The sequence below is a fragment of the Tenrec ecaudatus genome, chromosome 12 (genome assembly GCF_050624435.1).
Source record: "Tenrec ecaudatus isolate mTenEca1 chromosome 12, mTenEca1.hap1, whole genome shotgun sequence".
In the NCBI taxonomy this organism is placed as follows: Eukaryota; Metazoa; Chordata; class Mammalia; order Afrosoricida; family Tenrecidae; genus Tenrec; species Tenrec ecaudatus.
Window position 1 is genome coordinate 37,371,306 of NC_134541.1, and position 20,296 is coordinate 37,391,601.

Here is a 20,296-nt window from a genome sequence, read left to right on the forward strand (position 1 = left end):
CTTCCACTGTGCCCTGTGTCACTCGATCCTCAAGTTGGACGTGGAAGTGGCGGAGAACATCAGGAATGGAATAGAGCTTGTGGGGGGAGCGGTAACCCGAGAAGGCAGATGGCCAAGCCCAAACTGGCTAGAGGTCACCTTGGCAGAGGTCCCTGTGGACACTGCCACAGTTGACCCTGAAGCCTGCTGCTCTGATCCCGGGATGACAACAGCTGCCAGGTAATCACGTCCCCTCTCACCCCTCCTACAGCTGTGTGTGGGGACCACTTCCCTCGCCATTTTGACAAGTCAGGAGCTATAGGAAACTCGCTTAAAAGAAGTGAATTTCACGGCTGAGTTTGTGGAATAGGATGTGTACTTGCTACTCGTGTTTTTTACCTCTTTCGGGCTTCTCCACTGACTTAGTAATGAAGTGTGAGCTCCCAGGCGACTTCGAGCCGTACACACCACCAGTTTTGCACGCTACAAAATTGTGCCGCAACGCTGGTCCTGAAAGCAATGTTAGAATACCTGTGGTCTCTCCTGCTACCCACTTACAGAAAAGGCTACCGACGCCCCTCCCATCACTTGTAGCACCAAGTGAAGTAAGGGAAGGGATGAGCGACACGGTGTGTTTCAATTGAGGGAGGGACTAGAGCCCCGCAATGACTATGTATTGTCTCTGAGCTTAGAGTCGCTGCACCTGGGCAGGAGCAGCCTTTTCTCGCAGCAGTGCAGGTCTCACAAGCAGGCCTTCCTGGCTTCATTCCTGACCACCAGTCAGCTTGTGGAACAGGTCCTCATCAAGCGTTTCGTTCTGGTCCTTGGAGCGGGTGGACAGAAAGATGTAGCCCCCGATGTACTCGTGCACGACCTTGCAATCTGCACTCAGGCAGGTGAACGCAATGGAGACATTTTGGTCAAACTCAATAGCCACCTGGAAGAAAGAAGAAGGTCAAGGTTACATATTCTGACACGAAATGTTGAGAAAGAAGCTGCATGGTCAGATGTGGCCCCTGGGCAGACAAGATAAAGAAGGGAGGAAGGAGAGAAGGGAATCCTGTGCTTCATGAAAGTACTTCATGAGATACTGATGGAAAACATCTCTGTTCTAATTGTGCCATCTTGTGGGGTAACCTTGCCACAAACTTGGTTAAACAGTCTATGCTCACAAGCGAGCCCTGGTGGTGTAGTGATTACGAGTTGGGCTGTGATCCTCACGGTTGGCAGTTTGAAACCACCAGCAGCTGTGTGGGAGAAAAGACTGGACTTTCTACTACTGTAAACATGTACAGTCTCGGAAACTCAGACGGGGAGTGTGACTATGTTTTAGCATGGACTCGATGGCAGTGAGGTTTTCACCCCTCGGGGTTTCTGAGACTAACTGTTTACAGGAGTAGAAAGCCCAATCTTTCTCCCTTGGAGCTGCAGGTGCTTTTGAACTGCTGACCATGCGGATCATAGTCCAACAAGTAACTACAACACCACCATGGGGACTTTAAGAACTCTGTGGCCAAATCTCATCATTTAAGTCCATTTTTCCATGAACTTATGAACATTCTGAATTACCCTCATTATTTTCAACCTCTCCTTTTCTCTCTGTCATTTAACTATAAGAACATCCCCAAATCAGTTCTTGTGCTGAGGAGCAGGGTGCTTTGTGGATTCTGCAAGAATTAACGGCCCAGCTGCATTTTCCTACAGCCATGCCCCTCACTGCATCCCAGCCGAAAATCATAATCTTTTAAAGAAGCAGAGACTTCACTGGTTCCAAGCTATGATGTTTAACCTTTCGAATCACAAGTGGAGCTTTAAAAATCAGTAAGGCCAGGTTCCCAATGTCAGAGTTGTTGTTAGGTGCCGCTGACTCATAGCACAACAGAAGGAAACATTGCCTGGTCCCGTGCCAATTCACAGTTGTTTGCATGCTTGAGCCCACAGTTGCAGCCACTGTGTCCATGCATGATGACTATTTCACCTCAACTTTTCCATGATACATGCCTGGCCTGAATTTGGTTTGTGGGATGGAAGACAATGGGAGGCTTTAATATAGGCTTAGAGATTGAGAGTATCTGAACTCAAGAGCCCTGGTGGCAGAGTGGGGTAAGTACTGGGCTGCTAACTGCAAGGCTGGTGGTTGGAAACCACCAGCTGTCCTGCAGGAGAATGATAAGACTGTTGGCTCCTAAAATGATTTCCTTTTGGAAACCCTAAGAAACAGTACTTTCAACATTCTTGGCCAGCACCATAATTTAAATGCATCAATTCTCTTTTGGTCTCTTTTATTCAATGTCCAACTGTCACATGCATATGAGGTGACTGAATATACCATGGCTTAGTGCACCTTAAAGTAAGTTCCTTGCTTTTCAAAACTCTAAAGAGATCTGTGTGGCAGATTCACTCAGTGCAATGGGTCCTAGAACTGTGTGTGACTATTGTACCAGGCACCACATGTGTTCATTCTAAACATACGGTTACTCTTTAAAAACCAGAATAATCTGTAATTCTGAGCGAATAGTTTCCATGCTTAATGCTGAGTATCAAAAAATCTTTCACTTTACCTGACGAATCTCCCAATTTACATTCCACTGTTTCATATTTGCGAACCTCCATGTTGTGATTGGAATCCCAGTGGCTGCATCAATTCTAATCAACCTATTGTACGAAACACCCAGAATGTCATCCTTCTTGCTTCCTCTAAATCTGGAACGATAACAATATTAATTAATTAACAACAGTTTCTTGCAATATGATGTTCATTCACATGCAATCTCCTAAAGATAATACTAACATTTTGGTAAAGTATCTCAGAAAAATGAGTAAGGAGGGGTTAACTTTTATTTTTGATAGTTTTATTGACACATAATTTACATATCATATACTGCAATGGTCAGTCATATTAAAAATAGCTGTGTGAGCGTCACTGTAATCAGGTCTACAACATGCTTTGCCTTCCTGTACTCATTAGTTCCCCGTCTCCCTCCAGCCTCCGCTCCCATGCCCACAATTAGTTATTAATCCAGTTACTCTTTCTCCAGATTTACCTATTCTCAATTTTATATACTGGAAAACTTACAAAAGTATCAGCAAAAAATAAATAAAACAAACCAGAGAAAAACCTCAATTAAAAAGAAAGTAGGAAATATTAAAAACTAGGACAAATTTAAACTGGGTTAAGGAGATACTCACTTTTTATAGGAGGCTATTTTTACTGTGTGATTAGGAAAAAGGGAGAGGATTAGCGCTCCACTGAAAATACTCTTTAGGTAAAACTGACACCAGAAGGGAACAAAATCAAGAGAAAATCAAATAAGTTTTAATCAAAATTTGTACTAATTGTGTGCCATACCCTGGTGTAGGCATGATATATCAGTGAACTACAGTGAGAATATTCTTGACTTCATTCTTTGTAACCTAGTAAGGGCGAGAGATGTGTATGCCACAAAGGGACATGAAGAAAAATGCAGCAGAGAAAGAATACTGGTGAAGAAGTTGTTGTAATTAAAAACAAAGAAGACATGGGAAGGCCTTACACTGAGAAGGTGACTTTGGGTCAAGGTTTGTGGTGAGAGAGATTGAGCCACATGAATATCAAGGTAAAGAGCATTCTAGGTAGAAGGAAAGGCCAGAGTACATTTTTGCATGCTCAAGGACCTGCAAAAGGAGTGTGACTGGACATGGTGAAGGAAAAGAGAGGAACATAGATTAGAAGGCTAAGGTCTTGTAGGCTATTTCAGTATTTGGCTTTTCTTCTGGGGAACAGAAAAACTCGTTGGATGGTTTTGAGCAGAGGTGCATCATAATCTGGCTTATATGTTGATGGGGTCACTCTGTCTGCTAAATTGAAAAGTCGAGGTGGCAACATGGAAGCAGGGAGCCCATGGAGCATCACTCTAACAGAGATTTAGGTGAGATATGATGCTAGTCTGGACTACAGCGGTGGTGATGGAGATGGTGAGAAGTGGGTCGATGCTGGGTATATTCTGAAGGTAGAGCCAGTAGGATCTGCTGATGGGTAGGACATGAGCTATAAGGTAACTAGAGGAGGCAAGGATGACCCCAAGGAAATTAACCTAAGCATCTAGGACAGTGTTTCCTAAAGTGTGCAATACTGGACCCTGGGATGCTCAGGAATGATACGAGAGGGAAGTGGGGTTGTAAAAGCAGACAGCTATGCTTTATTCTGGATATGGGCTATAGTACAAAAGTTTTTAATTTCCAAGAGGGTACTGAGTAGTTTTCTAAAAAGGAGGAGGTAGGCACAATAAGTTGGGAACCTATGATCTAAAAGGAATTGCCATTGACTGGGATGTGAAAGGATCCAGGAGCAGGAAGTTTAAGAGGAAAGGTCAGAGTTTGGGATATGCTGTTGAGAGATTTATTTGGCATCCAAGGGAAGATCTTAAATAGACAGATTTATGAGTCTGAAGTTCCAGAGACACTTTTGGACTCAAGATTTATCTATCTATCTAAAAATAATAAGCACATAAATGAAGTTAATTTTTTAAAAAAGGTTGATCCCCAAGAGGGGGTATACAGATTGAGAAAAGGAGTGATTTAAGGACTGAGGTACATGCACTCATTCTACTTACTAAGAGGTTGGGAAGACAGAGAGGCGGTGATTCGGTATGGCAGATGTTGCTAAGGATGGAGAACTGACTGTGGAATTCAGCAGCAGAGTGGAGGCCGTGGGAGACCCTGACAATGGAAGTTATGGGAGAGCAGTAGGGAAGAAATTCTGATTGGCTTGTGTCCAAGAAAGAATGCAAGAAAGGGATTGGAGACAGTGGGTACATGCATTTCTTTCAAGAAGTTGTGTGTACGCAGCTGGGGAAATCACGCCCACCGTCTACTGCAGCCCAAATGGTTGGAGGATCTCTCCAAATGGCTGGAACTCCTGCCTACACTCCAAGGCCCTACAAGTGACTTGGGGAACTCCTGACAGCCCTTTGTGGTGCTCCACGCTGCTGCAGGAACATTGCCCAACCTCTATGGCAATCTCTCTGACTAGGGTAATTCCACCTGACATCCATGGTGCTCTACACAGAGGTGGGTACACCCACCCACCCTTCGCAGCACTCCTGTTGGAGTGGGAACTGCCACACAACATCCGTGGTGCTCCAAGCCCTGTGGCCCATGCTACCATGACTTCCTGGGAGATCAGCCAGTGAAGCACTATCCTTGTGGGCCCACAATCAACTGAGCAGCATCCTGTGAGAGGACTATGCAACCCACACACCAATACCGGAATGCTGGTTGGCTAGGGTCAGAGAGCAAACCACAGGAAGATAGAGTGGGAGCCTGACCCCCCAGTGCAGCTAGCTGTAGGCAGTTCGATGGAGCACTCTGCACGTCTCCCAAAGAGAGAAGCCAGTGGTCTTTGACTCTCTGGAAGATGGCACTGGGAACCCTCTAAAGCAACATGTAAACAGCAACCAGCCCCAACAGCCTCAATGAAAAGGCAGGAGAAACAGACAATGCTGGAAGAAGTCATGAACCTAACGCTGCATAGAAGAAGCAGACATTGACCTGCCACAAAAAGAAGTTTTCAGAATGCTGCTTGGAGTCATACAGGATATGAGGGATGCAATACAGAAAAAAGATGAACTGATAGCAGAGATAAAGGCCACATACCAAAAGGAAATACAAGACCTACAGGATGAAATAACAAAATCCGGTAGCAAATTAACAAGCTGCAACAGACTTGAGGAGGCAGAGAATTGTAACCTAGAGCAGAGGTAATTTTTTATGGCCCACAATGCTCTGAAATCAAATGAAAATAGAAAAAATTATTATGAAGAAAATAGTGCTTAGGGGAGATTGAGGCAATACCATACACACAATTCCCTCATTAACTCTTTAACAACTTAAGATGAGTATACACATTGCCCAGTGCCTTTCCTGGGGGCCTGTGGATGTGTATAAACACACTGATTCAGTTCCGGCGATGTTTGGAAGCAAAATGTCTGCCACTCTCAGAGTCATGTAATGTAAACAAATTCCAATAGGGAAAAGGTTAGAAAGAGCACTCTGGGCTGTGTTGTTATGAATCATACCTAGCAGCAGCGCTAGTTAACATTTTTAGAGGGAAGTCATGTGTCAGCAACTATTTTTGTCCATGAAATTAAATAAAATGGCATACAGATCAAGATTAACTGTTAGACATCTATCTGCCTTAATGATATTGGAAAAACAGGAGGAGGAAAGCACTGACAAGTTTTGGGTAAAAAAGAATAATTTCAGTTTTATAAAGACATAAAATAAATGTTTAAATAAAAGCAATTACATAGTGTTTTAATTATCCTATCCATATTCCTGAATCCTCACTTCAAAATATAAATTTAGCACATTTTGTAAATGTGATATGGCCCACATGAATCTCGCCTGTTGCAACAAATGATCCGTGTTTTCATTGACTTTGACACCCCTGACCTAGAGGAAAACAAGGAAGACCTCAACAAATGGGAAAGACAGTCAAATAAGACAATCATAAAAGCTGAAGAAAACCTGAGAGCCATGTCTGATGCTATGCAGTGGAACAAGACTAGAATAATCGGACTACTGGAATAAGACATAACAAAGAAGTCAAAAGCTAAAAGAGTGAGGAAATTCTTAGAGGAAAACTTGCCCAACTTAATAAATTAAAATCAGGCAACCATTCAGGAGGCTGAAAGAACACCAGTTAGACACAAGTGGAAGGTTGGAAATGATAGAGCAATATGGCAGAGTGGAAGGATGCAAGATCAATAAACAGAAGTCTATCAGACTGCTTTACACATCTGACAAGATCATGGAAGAGGTGATTAAATAGCCAAGCACAAATGGAAATATCTAGGGAAAAAAGTTTGTGCAAAGAAAACTTTAGAACACTCACAAGAAACCAAGAGTGACCTCAACAAATGAAAGAATCTCCCATGCTCATGGATTAGAAGACAATATAGTAAAGATGTCAGTTCTGCCGAAGGCACTATATAAGTTTAATCCTATCCCAATATGAATACCATCATCCTTCTTCAAAGAACTGGAAAAACTGATTACCAACTTCATATGGAGAGGGAAGAAGCCCAGAATTATCAAAGAATTTCTCAAGAAGAAGGACAAAGTGGGATGGCTTGCTCTACCTGACTTTAGCATCTATTATACAGCCACAGTGGTCAAAACAGTGTGGTACTAGTATAAGGACAGATATTCAAACCAAATGGAAAAGAGATGAAACCCCAGAAATAAGGGGTTTTTAATAAGGGCCCCAAAATATCAAGTGGAAAGCAGATGCCCTCTTCAATAAGTGGTGCTAGAAAAAAATGGATATCTACCTGCAGAAAAATGAAGCAAGACCCTTACTTTACTCCATGCCCCAAAATAAACTCAAGGTGGATCACAGATCTTGAGGTAAAACCCCAAACAATTAGGGCCATTAATGAGGGAATAGGGACAAACCTGAGAACCTTGGCACAGGGAATACATAGGCCACCAGAAAGAGGGAAAGATACAATTACAGAGGAATAGCAAATTGACAAGTGGGATATACTGAACATAAAACACCCATGTACATTGAATGAACTCAGCCAGAGGGTAATACGAGAGCTCAGACTGGGAAAATATCTTTAGCAATGACACATCAGACAAAGTCCTGATTACTAAAATCTACAATACTTTACAAGCGTACAATAAGAAAAACCGAATTGCTCACTAAGCAGGTGGGCAAAGAATTTGAACAGAAGTTTCACAAGAGCAGAAATCTGAATGTCCAATAAACATGAGAAAATGTTTCTGATCATTAGCCATAAGAGAAATGCATATTAAAACAACTATGAGATACCACCTAACACCCTCAAAGAGAGGCCAATTCAAAAAATCAGAAAGTAACAAGTGTTGGAGGGACTGTGGTGAGATAGGAACTTTTGTTTACTGCTGGCGGACCTGTAATTTTGTACAGCTATTATGGAAATAGATTTGGCGATATCTAAAACAGATGGTGATTGAGCTACCATATGACCCAGCAACCCCCCTACCGGACATATAACCAGAAGAGGCAAGAAACAGACCATGGCCAGACATCTGTGCTCCAATGTTCATCTCGGCACAGTTCACAATTGCAAGGAGTTGGAAACAACCCAAGTTTCCATCAATAGAGGTATGGATCAAAAAGCTGTGTTACATACATACAATGGAGTACTACACATCCCTAAAAAGCAGCAACAAATGCATGAAGTACATTACCACCTGGGAAGAACTGGAGTAAATTATGCTAAGTGAAGTAAGCCACGTACAAAAGGGCAAGTACAACATGAGTCCACTGAGGTAAGCTTAAAAAATGGGGCATAGGGGCAAATCTACTATACACTCCTGGGGTGAGGTCCAGGTACTATGGCAGGGGCCCAAACCAATCCAGAGGTACATATGGCAGCCAACCAAATAGGAGAGGAAAGAAAGAGAGAGAGAGAAAAAAGACATGGGTAGTGGGGGAGCAGGGCACTAACCCACCCAAGGGATGGGTATTATTATATCTCCACAGGGGGGGGGAGAGAGAGAGAGAGAGAGAGAGAGAGAGAGAGAGAGAGAGAGAGAGAGAGAGAGAGAGAGAGAGATCAGGCTTCAACCCAGTGCACCAAGACGTGAATACAATCTACTGGCATGTACCAAGGAATCAATAGAGAGGTTTACAGGGCCGGCCCCAATCCCAACTATGTGGACCAACCCCTCCCAGAAGAATGCACTTCAGAGGACAGCACTGAAGCTACAGCTTGACGAGAGGGGCACATCTGATTAGAGCACAGAGGAGAAATGAAGAGGGATGGAGAGGGAGGGGAACACAACCTGGCCCACCAAGACCTGAGGATGATATTCCTGCTCAGAGCAGACAATGCATAGAGAGGACCATAGGGCTGGCCCCATCATGAGACACAATGTCCATCACTGAACCATAGCACTAGAAGCACTAGAGGGGACAACACTGGAGACACACTGTGGGAATTGTGCCCGATCTCACCCCATCACTCTTGGGAGAAACACTATTGGCATGCAACTGAGTAGCAAGAGGAGCAAAGCGATGAGATCCCTGGGGAATACCAAAAATAGAGTTTGGGGACAGAGTGCAGCACCCCATCAGACGTGACTAGAAAACACTCCTAAAGGTCATAAAACAGACCTGGAACTACTTATAGGCTTTTCCATTTTTGTCATTGGCTTTCTTTTTGTTGTTATTTTGTTGGTTTTGTCTTCCTTTGTTATTTTGTTTGGCTTTCCTTGTTTTTTTATGCTTATTAATGTCTCTGCATGTCTATCGAGATAAGATAGGTGGGATAAACAATGCAGAGACCAAAACAATGGGACCGACAGTTCTGGGAGGACACAGGAGAAGGAGAGGTGGGAGAAAGGAAGGGGGGCATTGTCAACCAACCCAGGGACAAGAGACCAACAAGTGAACTAAAATTAATGGAGAGAAGGGAATAGGATGCCTAGTTGGGTTAATCTAGTGCAATGTAACAGTAAGGAATTACTAAACCTGAATGAAGGCTGAACATGATAGAGGGACAAGAGGAAAGTAAAAGGAAATAGAGGAAAGAACTAGGTCAAAGGACAACGAAATGTTCTTTGACATTTATAGAGGTCTAAATACAGGCATGTATATATGTAAATATATATAATTATAGGGAAATAGATCTATTTACTTATGTCTATATATTAAGAATTAAGTTAGCAGATGGACATTGGGCATCTACTCAAGTACTCCCTCAACACAAGAACATTTCCTTCAAACAATCTGGCATTCTGTGGTGCTTACCTTCCCAACATGATTGCTGAAAACAAAGCAGGTGCATAAGTGAATATGGTGAAGAAAACTGATGGTGCCCGGCTATCAAAAGATATAGCATTTGGGGTCTTAAAGGCTTGAAGATAAACAAGAGACCAACTAGCTGAGAAGCAACAAAGTCCACATGGAAGTAGCATACCAGCCTGTGTGATCATGAGGCATTAATGGGATCAGGTATCAGGTATCTAAGACCCAGAACAAAGTCATACCAATATGAATGGGAGGGAGGGGTATGGAATGGAGACTCAAAGCCTATCTGTAGAAAATTGGACACCCTCTTACAGAAGGGTCACAAGGAAGTGTGGAGCCAGTCAGGGTGCAGTATAGCACTGGTGAAACATACAACTTTTCTCTTGTTCTTTAATGCTTCCTCCCCCTACTATCATGACCTCAATTCTACCTTGCAAATCAGACTAGACCAGAACATGTACACTGCGACACATAAGAGCCCACAACACAGGGAATCAAGGATACATAAACTCCTCAGAACCAATAATGAGAATAGAGGTATCAGGAGGATAAGGGAAAGGTGGGGGTAGAAAGGGAGAATCGATCACAAAGATCAATATATAACCTCCTCCCAGGGGTCAAACAACAGAAAAATGAGTGAAGAGTGACAGAGGACGATGTAAGATATGAAAATAATAATCTATAACTTATCAAGGGTTCATGAGGGAGGGAGAACAGGGGAGGGAAGGAGGAAAATGAGGAGCCGATACCAAGACCTAAAGTAGAAAGACAATGCTTTGAAAATGATGGCAGCATATGTACAAATGTGCTTGATACAATGGATGAATGTATGGATAGTGATAAGAGATGTAAGAGCCCCCAATAAAAGTATTTAATGAAAAAGAATTTGTGTGCACAGAGGGGCAGAGAAAGGGGACAACAACCCAGGGGGATGTGGGATTAATTAAAATGACAAAGTCAGAAAGCTAGTGACTGGCTGGAGTGGGACAGGGAGCTCGACCTGATTGGTGCAAGAACCCATGATCTTTTCAATGTACTGGGCATCGAAAAAGAGGAAGGCCCTCCGTGGGAGGGATTCACACAGTGGCTGCAGTCACGGGCTCAAGGATAAGAACAACTGTGTGGCCGCACAGGCCTGGGCAGTGTTTTGTTCCATGTGTACAGGGGTCACTAGAGGTTGGAACTGACTCGATGGCACCTAACAACAACAGGCTGATTATAGAGTTACAGCCTGTTCACGTACACATACATGTGATCGAGCAGATGTCCAGCACAACTCTGACCTCTCTCTTCCATTGTGGGGATGGAAGCAGGAGCGACTTCTCTGAGACAAGCACTGGGATGGATATTAAATGAGCATTTTCTGTATTGAATAGAAGAATCAGGATAGACTTTCCTGCTAGATGGGAAAGAGAAGCTTGGTGTCTGGAAAGAGGGCAGACAAGAAATGAAAACTGTACATTTACGAAAAGAGTGAAGTCTTTAAAGGAAATACATCTTCCAACCCCTGAGTTGCAAACTGAGAGCAGGAAGGTACTTGTTTTCATGCAGGATTAAGGGAATTTCCCTTAAATGTGGATATTTCTTATTGAATTAAGGATATAACTCAATTTGTAGGCATGCGTGTGGAGATATGTTGGGGAGTCATTTGTTTTATCTGGTTGGGTGGAGCTATCAGTGGAGATATTGATGAGGACACTGGGTTCTGTGTCCCTGGCATGGAGGTGAACTTGGACGAGGCATGTCAGCTGTTTTCTGTATTTTAGTATTCTCATCTAGAGGAGAAATAAGGGGCTTTCTACTCCCATAAGGAGTCACAGTCTTGGAAACCCACGGGGGCAGGTCCACTCTGTCCTGTTAGGTTGGCGTGAGTCAGAGTTGCTTGATGGCAGAGTCTTTTCCTCTGAGCTTTCTCGTCTATAAAGCAGAAGGTGAGGGCACTACAAGGGACACATGAGAGCCCTGAAGACCAAGGACTATTCAGACCCATGGGATTTGGTTCTCTAGCAGAAGAGTCTACATAAAAAGATGGCACAGGATGTACTGAGACCTCCTTGTTTGGAAACCTTAAACTTCTGTGAAGTTACCCTGAAATACAGTATGTGAACACTAACAGGGGCAGTGGTGGCAGTGGTGGAGGGCGAAAGGACACAGAGTGAGAGATTTCATAAAATTGGCATTGCACATGTAGTTATCCTAAACGAGCCAAATCTTTAAAAAATATATATAAAAATTGCCCTCTCACACTTATCCAACTTTCAGGGGTATTAATTAGTACTTTGACCAGAGGGAAGGGAAATGTGTTATGAGCCACCAGAAGTCTCCAGGCCTCTGTGAAAGGTTAGCATTCTAAGGAAGGGTCAGTAGTCGGCAAACATAGCTTGGTGATACAAACAAAACAGGGCAGAATTCTATCACCTGAAAGAATTTTGCAAGACCAATAACTTCTTCATTGCAAATAACTGTTTTTGACATATGGATTGCCACTCTGTGTAAAGAAAACAAAATCCCTCACAACTGGACTGATAGACAACATCATGATACATGGGGAAGAGAAAGAAGATGTCAAAGATTTCATTTTACTTGGATCCGTAAGCCACATTCATGGAATGTCTAGAAATCAAACAACACATTGCACTGGGCAAATCTGCTGCAACAGATGTCTTTAAAGTGTTAGAAAGCAAACACTTGTTTTGTGCCTGATCCAAGCTATTGTATTTTTAATCGCCACATATGCATGTGAAAGCCAGACAGTAAATAGGGAAGACCAGAAAAAGATTTGTGAATTTGCACCATGCTCTTGGCATGTATTTGTACCATGCTCTTGGCAAAGAATATTGACTATACCCGAACTTCCAGAAAAACAAAAAGACCTGTCTTGGAGCAACTACAGCCAGAAAGTTCCTTAGAAGCAAGGATGGTGAGACTTTGTCTCATGTACTTTGGACACATTGTCAGGAGAGACAAGTCTCTGGAAAAGGACATCAAGCCTGGTAAAGTAGGGGGCCAAAAAAAGAGGAAGATTCTCCGTGAGATGGATCAACACAGTAGATTCAACAATAGGCTCACACATAAGAATTGTGAGGACCAGGCAGTGTTTTGCTCTGCTGTACACAGAGTTGCTAAGAATTGGAACCAACTTCCTGGCACCTAATAAGAGCAGTAGTCTGAGAAAAGAAGATTGTGCTTTAAACTGAGTGAGAATAAAGTGATCTCTAGGCAAAACACTGAACATCTAATGGAATGTGAGAAGCAAGCTAACATCACAATTACCTGACAAGGTAGTAGGTGAGCCCAAATTCAGGTAGAGACTGCCAAGCCTGGATGAACCGCAGTTTGGCTTCAACCAAGGGCATCTGGGCCACATTCTGGTGGGCTTCTAGGATCCGGGCCGCCAGCTAAGCAAAAGCAGACATCACACTCTCCTCAGTTTGCATCGACTACTCGCTAAATACCCCATTAGGTCTAGATCCCCAATGAATTAAAAAAAAAAAAAAAAGAAGAAGCAAATTCTAAGTGCAACTCCTCAAATAAATTCACTCTTATGCTTTCATTCTTTTTCTGTAAGACATGGACATGGGGGTGGGTTGGGGGCAGAAGCAAGCCCAGCCAGCACATAAGTGCCTTCCTTGTAGCAGGCAGATGGAAATGGAAATGCCTGGAGCTACTCTCTCTAGAACTGCCCAAGGGCAATGCTTCTACTCTAATCATTGTGTCTGTGTTACCTACTGGCCACATAGTCACACAGTTCAACCAGCAACCCCCTCTGACCAGGCGCTGTCCAGGTACGTCCACCTTATGGGTACCCCATACGTTTCAGAGTAGAACTAGGCTCTGAAGATTTTATGGCTGTGACCTTTAGGAAGCAGGTTTCCAGGAGTTTCTTATGAGGCACCTCTGAGTGGGTCTGAACTGCTAACCTTTCTGTTAGTAACTGAGTCTACCTAGAGACTCCTAACTCACTCTTAGGATAAACCTACAATTGAGCTTTAATTTGTGGAGAGCATACAGTTTCATTCTTAATTAAATTCAATCCAAGAACATACCCACGTACAGTTCATAGCTCAGGCACCAAAATTAACAATCATTTCTTAATTATCATCTCATGTCCAGTCCATCTTAAAATGTCCGCAGTACCTGATTTTTCAAGATGATTTCCCCAATCAAATGGGAGTCCTCACTTTTTTTCAGAGCACAAAACATTCATTGCAAACAATCACCCTAAGAAGATGGGGTACCTGAAGATGGGGTACCTGTTTAGACTTGTGTTTTTTTGCACATCGAGGAGACACAAAACATTCTGGGTTCATGTCCATGTTCTCAACACTGGAAGCTACCAGAGAAGCTGAGCTCCGGTTTTTCATTCTCAGGAATGAAAGGATGCTGAGGACCTCAGGCTGGTAGGAGCTGTCTGCCATGGTTTTTCCCTTTGATGCCAAGATGCAAGCAGCCATCCAACGGGCATACTGATTCTCCTGCAGCAAGCATGAGAAGACAGAGAAGCAAGTTCAAGGGCAAAGCCAACTGCTGAGAACAGAGCATACCTTGGGCGTGGTCTCCATCTTAACACAAAGTCATTACCTTCCATCTTTCCACAAGAAAAGATGTGCATACCCAATCTTGGTGTCAGTCACCCAATTCAACATCCAGCAACAGTTTTTGAGCCCTGTATTGAGTTTCTAGATGTAAAAGGGCTAGTGAAGGGCTATGTTGTCTTAATGATGAACCAAGAGCACAAAATAATATCATGGAGCACAAGCAGGAAAGAACACAAACTACACGAGAGTCTCCCTTGATACATATTTCTATTTTTCACTTGGCAGAAGAAATCATTAACTGATATCCCATGGTATTCCTATTGCTGGCACATCCATAGTAAAGATTTGAATGCCTAGGTAGGAGTCAGGGCTACTGATGGGAATCTGAGCCATTCAGTGGTGGTTTCTAGTGTTCTCTAAGGTCTTTGTTTCTTTTGGATCTCAGGGATTGTAATCGAGTGGCTGCAGAGAGGAATTCTTCGATGAGTTGAATTCTTCAAAGCGGCAGTAGCTATGCCACATGGAATTATTGGCCTCAGTCTTCACCACATTAAATCATTGGCCTCTGTCTTCACCTTCCTATGCTCTTTGCCCCCTAATTTGACATTCCTTCCCACTAGAGTCAACGTAGAATGCCCCACCCCTTGAGTTTGAGCTCAGTCATGTGACTCTCTTTGGTCAATGGCCCGTCGTGGACTTGACAGTGATAATTTCAGGCTGAAGTCTCAGGAGGCTTTGTAGGTTTCCAGTTGCCCTGTTGCATGTCTGCCATTGTTATGAGTTGAGCTTTCTTGACGCAGCTTGAAAGCTAGAATAAGTACACATGGCACAGACATGGGCCCAAAGCCTCATCAAAGTTATGTCTCGAAGCACATTTGCTCAGCTGACACAGCTGAAAACAAAACAAGTAGACTCACTGCCATTGAGGCCATGCTGACTCAGAGCGACCTTATAAGACAGGAGGAGACTGCCCCTGCGAGTTTCCAAGACTGCAACTCTTTATAGGAGTAGAAAGCCCGTCCTTCTTCCAAGGAGTGGCCAGTGGTTTTGAACTGCTGACCTTGCAATTAGCAGCCCAACACATAGCCATATGCCACTAGGCCTCTTGTAGCTGACACTGCAGCAACGTGTTAAAAAAAATTGGTATAGCAGCATTTACAAATATGCATCTTGTGTGTGTGTGTGTGTGTGTGGTGGGGTGTGTTTGTCAACTGACACACAAATGTAGAAAGTGTGATTCAGAGTTTGAATCATTCAGCCCCCATTCATCGGCAGATGCTTCAGAAACCAATGTTTATTATTCTATTTCACTGTTACTTTTGTGGTTGTTTGTTACAGAGCAGTAGTTGACAGATACAAGAGTACTCTGACTTGAGAAAAGACTGTATGTGTTTGACCCTTGTGCTTAGGAAAGGATAAAGTGACTCGCGACTGTGGTGTTACTTACGTGGTCACATTTCAGATACACTTCGTTCATGCCGTCAGCAACAGGGATTAGCAACTTGATTCCAAACTTCCTGCCGGCGACATTTACGTCTGGCACAACTTCACTGCCTGAATGATGGAAGCAGGGACAGGAGTGAGGTCTGGCAAGTTTGTTATAATACAACAAACGGATGGGCATCCAGAATAAGGACACTGGACACAAGCGCCGCGGGTTGGTTCTTTTCTGAAAAAATGGAGGGACGAGTTGATAACATCAGTCAATGAACAACGCAATCAGGCTTATACGACACTGTATGAAGCGCTGGTGCTGCAGTGGTTAAGTGCTCAACTGCTAACCAAAACATTGGAGGTTCAAATCCACAGGAGGAAAATGTGTCCGCTTGATTCCAGAAAGAACACAGCCTGTAGGGGGGCTGTGCGTGAGAATTGACTCCAGAGTAATGAGGCGTTTGGTTTAGAAGCAACTAACATGGGTAAGAGAAAATTGTTTCCTTGAATGCATTTTTAAGGTAGGTATTGGCTAACCTTACTCAGAACCACAAACCAACCTTCCTGCCTTTGAGTCCACTCTGCCTCACAGTGACCCTGTCGGACGGGGGCGAACTGCCCCGTGGGTTTCTGAGATGTTTTTATTTCTATTTAAAAGCAACTGTTGGACAAGTGGGACAAGTGGTCACAACACAGTCACTCCCACTGACATACTTCTAAAAGTCACCCGGGGCCTCCACAGAGCCTGGCTACAACAGAGTGGCCCCGGGTCTGTCAACGATATGCAAGCTGGCTGCCTCTTACCTCCCCCAAACACCCAGTGGTCTGAGGACCATAAATCAATCACGTCTGGGCTGTTTTTAATTAAAAAGTAAAATACCAATGAAAAAACTAATATATCTTCTCTCTTCAATGTTTCTGACGGGGACAGAAACATTTGTTTCATCCCTCAGTGGTATGGTTTCAGAGACTCTTGCAAGTCACACAATAAGCCAACCCCAAAGAGAAATGAGTGCTTACCGGCTCATATTGCAAATAAAAAGTTCCCTCAGGGCCAGGCCCAAGCAGGCTCTGAGAAGGGACGTGCAGGGAGCTCTACTAAGTAAGCAGGTAGTGTGGGCCTGGAAGATCATTTGCACTGGGGGTGGCGCTGGGGGTGGTGGGGGTGGGGTGGCGCCCGACCGGGCAGCACTCAAGTGCACAGCTCATCAAATCCATTTAGGCTTTGTAATTTGCTTTTCTAGTTTCGCTGGTGACTCAGATGTGATTGAAGTCCAGGGCATATCCTACCACAACTTGTCTGGAATGTCAAAGCCAACACAGTCTGGTCTATAGCCAACACTTTGAGGAGTCCTTTTCTCCAGCAAGCTGGCAACCTTGACCATCTTTGGGTCATGCTGCTTGACCAGGGAGAGCAGGGTTTGCATGGTTTTGCCAGTTTCGATGATATCCTCAACAATCAAGACATTTTTCCCAGTCAAAGTTGAGAGGTCATCTCCACCAATTACTTTTATGTCCCTGGTTGACTAGTCTTTACAGTAGCTCTTCAGTCTGATAAAATGTACAGTCATAGGAATGGATATATCACTATTTCTGTTCAGTGCTTTGATGTAATCCAGCAGGTCAACAAAGTATTTCTAGCCCCCCTTGAGCATGCAGAGGGCCACGATGGAATGGCCTTCCATCTTCTTCATCACATCTCGAGCAAGCCATTCAGTCCTGTCCATAATTAGTCCACGAGGAATAAACACCTTTTCCAAATCCTCCACATAATGACTAGGGATACAAAATAAATCTAGGTCATAGCCTGGGTCATCATCACTGATCACAATGCTGGGTCTATGGTCGCCATAGTGAAGGCGGCCGGAGCACAGACTGAGGTCGGGCAGAAGAGTGAGACAGTAACTCTTTATGAGACTAGAAAGCCTCATCTTTTTCTCAAAGAGCAGGTGACGGTTTTGAACTACTGACTTTGCAGTTAGCAGTTCAATGTGTAACCACTTGATCACTAGGGCACCTAACCTTACTTATAGCCACTCATATAAATGTAAACTTGAAAATAAAGCAGCAGGAATTCTCTGATTGCCACCATGCCAAGGGAATTGAGTGTACTGGTTAACAAGATATTTCTATCAATACAGAGTTGCCAATATCCTCATAGTCCCTTTCAGAAATTAGGATACACATTAAAGTTGCATTGAATTAAATCTGTTTCTCGGTTCAAAAAGCTTTTCGGGATATTACAGTGCCAGCTATTAATGTTCCATAGAATCAGGGTACAATAGGAAAGAAGGAAGGGACAGCAGAATGCAAAAACTACCACACTTCCTCCATCACAGTCTAAGGCTCATGTTCCAGGGGGAGCGGTAGATGCAGGCTGCCGTCCCGCACCAGTGCTTTGTAGACCCCCTCTAGAAGCAAACCTTCCTTGCAGGAGCCTTGCCGCTCACCTTCTTGCTGAGTCATGACAAGTGGCCATTAGCCACTCTTACCTCTAAGATTTAGTTTTTCCACCGGCTCTCCTTGTTCAAGTTCCTTGTTTTTAAAGTAGGTGATATATGTGTCTTTAAAGACAAACCAATATTGCTTGAAAGCTTTTAACATGAGCTTCTTGGGCCTGAAAATGAAGATAAGATATGGTAAGCATTTAAACAGCCATCTAAAAATATCGAACACATTACAGATTTCAAACCAATCAAGGTTCTCCATAGATCCTTGTAAACAACATACTCTTTTTTTAAAGAAAAATTTCAAGTTACTAACTCATTTCTAGAAATCAGAAATATGGTTTGATTGGACAGGTTCATCCACGAGCTCAGAAGTTAGATCACTTGGGTCCCATCCTGGCTCTACTGCCTATCAGATGGATGACTGAGCTATCCTGGCTGTCTGGGTGGCTCTTAGTGCCTCTCTGTCACAGATAGCAATCGTCTGTAATTCACAGAGCTTTTATGAGAAGTAAATGAGACAGTCCATGTAAGCTATGTAGCTCAGTGCATTGATGACTCACTCAACTCAATGCCATTGAGTGGACTTTGACTCACCGGACACTATAGGACAGGGAAAAATGACCCTGGTGATTTCCGAGACAACAACTGTTTATGGGAGGAGAACGTCACATCTCTCTCACATGGAGTGGCTGATGGATTCAAATTGCTGACCTTGTGGTCAGCAGGCTAATGTGTAACGTGGTGCACCACCAGGTCTGCAGTGCATTGCTAAGTGTTCGGCAAACTATTGTGGACACGGGTCCTTGGGTGGTACAAGCAGTTAGTGTGCAGGACTGTGAACCTCAAGGGTGGAGGCTCAGGCTTCCTGAGAGGCACTTGGGAGAAAGACTTGGCCATTTACTTTGGAAAAACCCACCCCTGCAAAACCCTCTGGAGCAGTCCTGCTCTGACACGGAGGGTGGTCATGAGGTGGAATCGATCCCATAGCTACTGGAAGAGGATGTGGAAAACACCCCAGCCAATGATTTTTGGAATTCCATCACACTTTGGGGATCTGAAAAAGCTGTGGAGACGAACTGCGTTAGCTACCAAACATAAAAGTGGACAAACCATCCAGAAAGTACAGCGTACAATGGAAACCACGGAAACCTACAGCTATTCGAGGTAGACCATACTATTTAAAAAATTCAGGATTGTTGGACGTGGGGTGGAGGTGGGAGAAGATATCCAACAGTGAGGATAGCAAACTTTTGTACGTGGGTTAGAGAAGTTCAGGGTGTCAAGAGAAAGCAGGTAGTGGGGAAATGTTGGCCTTTGGGGCTGGCTCAGGTTCCACAGGCCAAAGGAGTGGACTTCTAGAAACGCTGACATGCATAAACGTTATGCGTGACCTCTCTATATAATGCTGTGGAATCCTTGTTATCCACTCCAAAGGAATAGCAGGTACTCTTTACAGATTTTTTGCATCAGTCACTATGTTTATAATCAAATATCGAATCGACTAGTAGAATTGATTTTGAAAGGTAGTTTGGTAGAGCATTAAATGCCAGAGAAACTGTTATCTTGTGTAGCTTTTTGAAGATCGATTCCAGCCCGGGTTTGTTGCTAGAGAAATGCCTGCTGCCTGCCTAATTGTAGCTGTTCTGCAGTGTAGCTGCTTTTTAATATCTTGGTAAGAGTTGGCTTGATCAAAACCCTCATTCATGTGATTTGTTATACACTTGGGATTTGTGATTCCGTGGGGATTTTGTCTTTCGATATGATGGAAAATTCTTAAGCATTCTCAATGCACTTGCTTCCATTCCTTCTTCTGAAACTCCTAGTAGACATGTGTTGGACCTTTAAAACCTATGCACCACCTATTTTCCATGTCTACCTTCTTGTGATCTCAGCTGTGCCTTTTAACGGCAGGTTGGAGGTGCTATTGGATTTTCCATTGCTACCACTATGTTTTTTGCTTCTTGGAATTCTTTTTGATACTACTGTTTTCTTTTATTATAATATCTACTTTTTAAATTTACTTAATAATTTTAAGCATATTTGTTTCATGGTTCCTTCAGATTGTTCTCAAACCAAACTACACTTACTGCCATTAAGTTGATTCTGACTCA

At 43.4% G+C, this 20,296-nt stretch overlaps 1 protein-coding gene and 1 pseudogene across 1 annotated transcript in view; both read right to left on the reverse strand.

Annotated features, from left to right (window-relative positions):
- Positions 1-742: 742 nt before the first annotated feature.
- Positions 743-20,296, reverse strand: part of FERMT1 (FERM domain containing kindlin 1) — a 43,507-nt gene continuing 23,953 nt past the window's right edge. The window contains exons 9-14 of the mRNA XM_075527827.1: positions 18,228-18,352; positions 15,749-15,855; positions 14,017-14,238; positions 13,037-13,161; positions 2,541-2,682; positions 743-916 (exon numbers count right to left, since the gene is read on the reverse strand). Coding sequence (XP_075383942.1) covers positions 743-916; positions 2,541-2,682; positions 13,037-13,161; positions 14,017-14,238; positions 15,749-15,855; positions 18,228-18,352 — 895 coding nt within the window. The remainder of the gene's footprint in view (positions 917-2,540; positions 2,683-13,036; positions 13,162-14,016; positions 14,239-15,748; positions 15,856-18,227; positions 18,353-20,296) is intronic.
- LOC142422200 (hypoxanthine-guanine phosphoribosyltransferase-like) lies at positions 16,993-17,827 on the reverse strand (annotated as a pseudogene).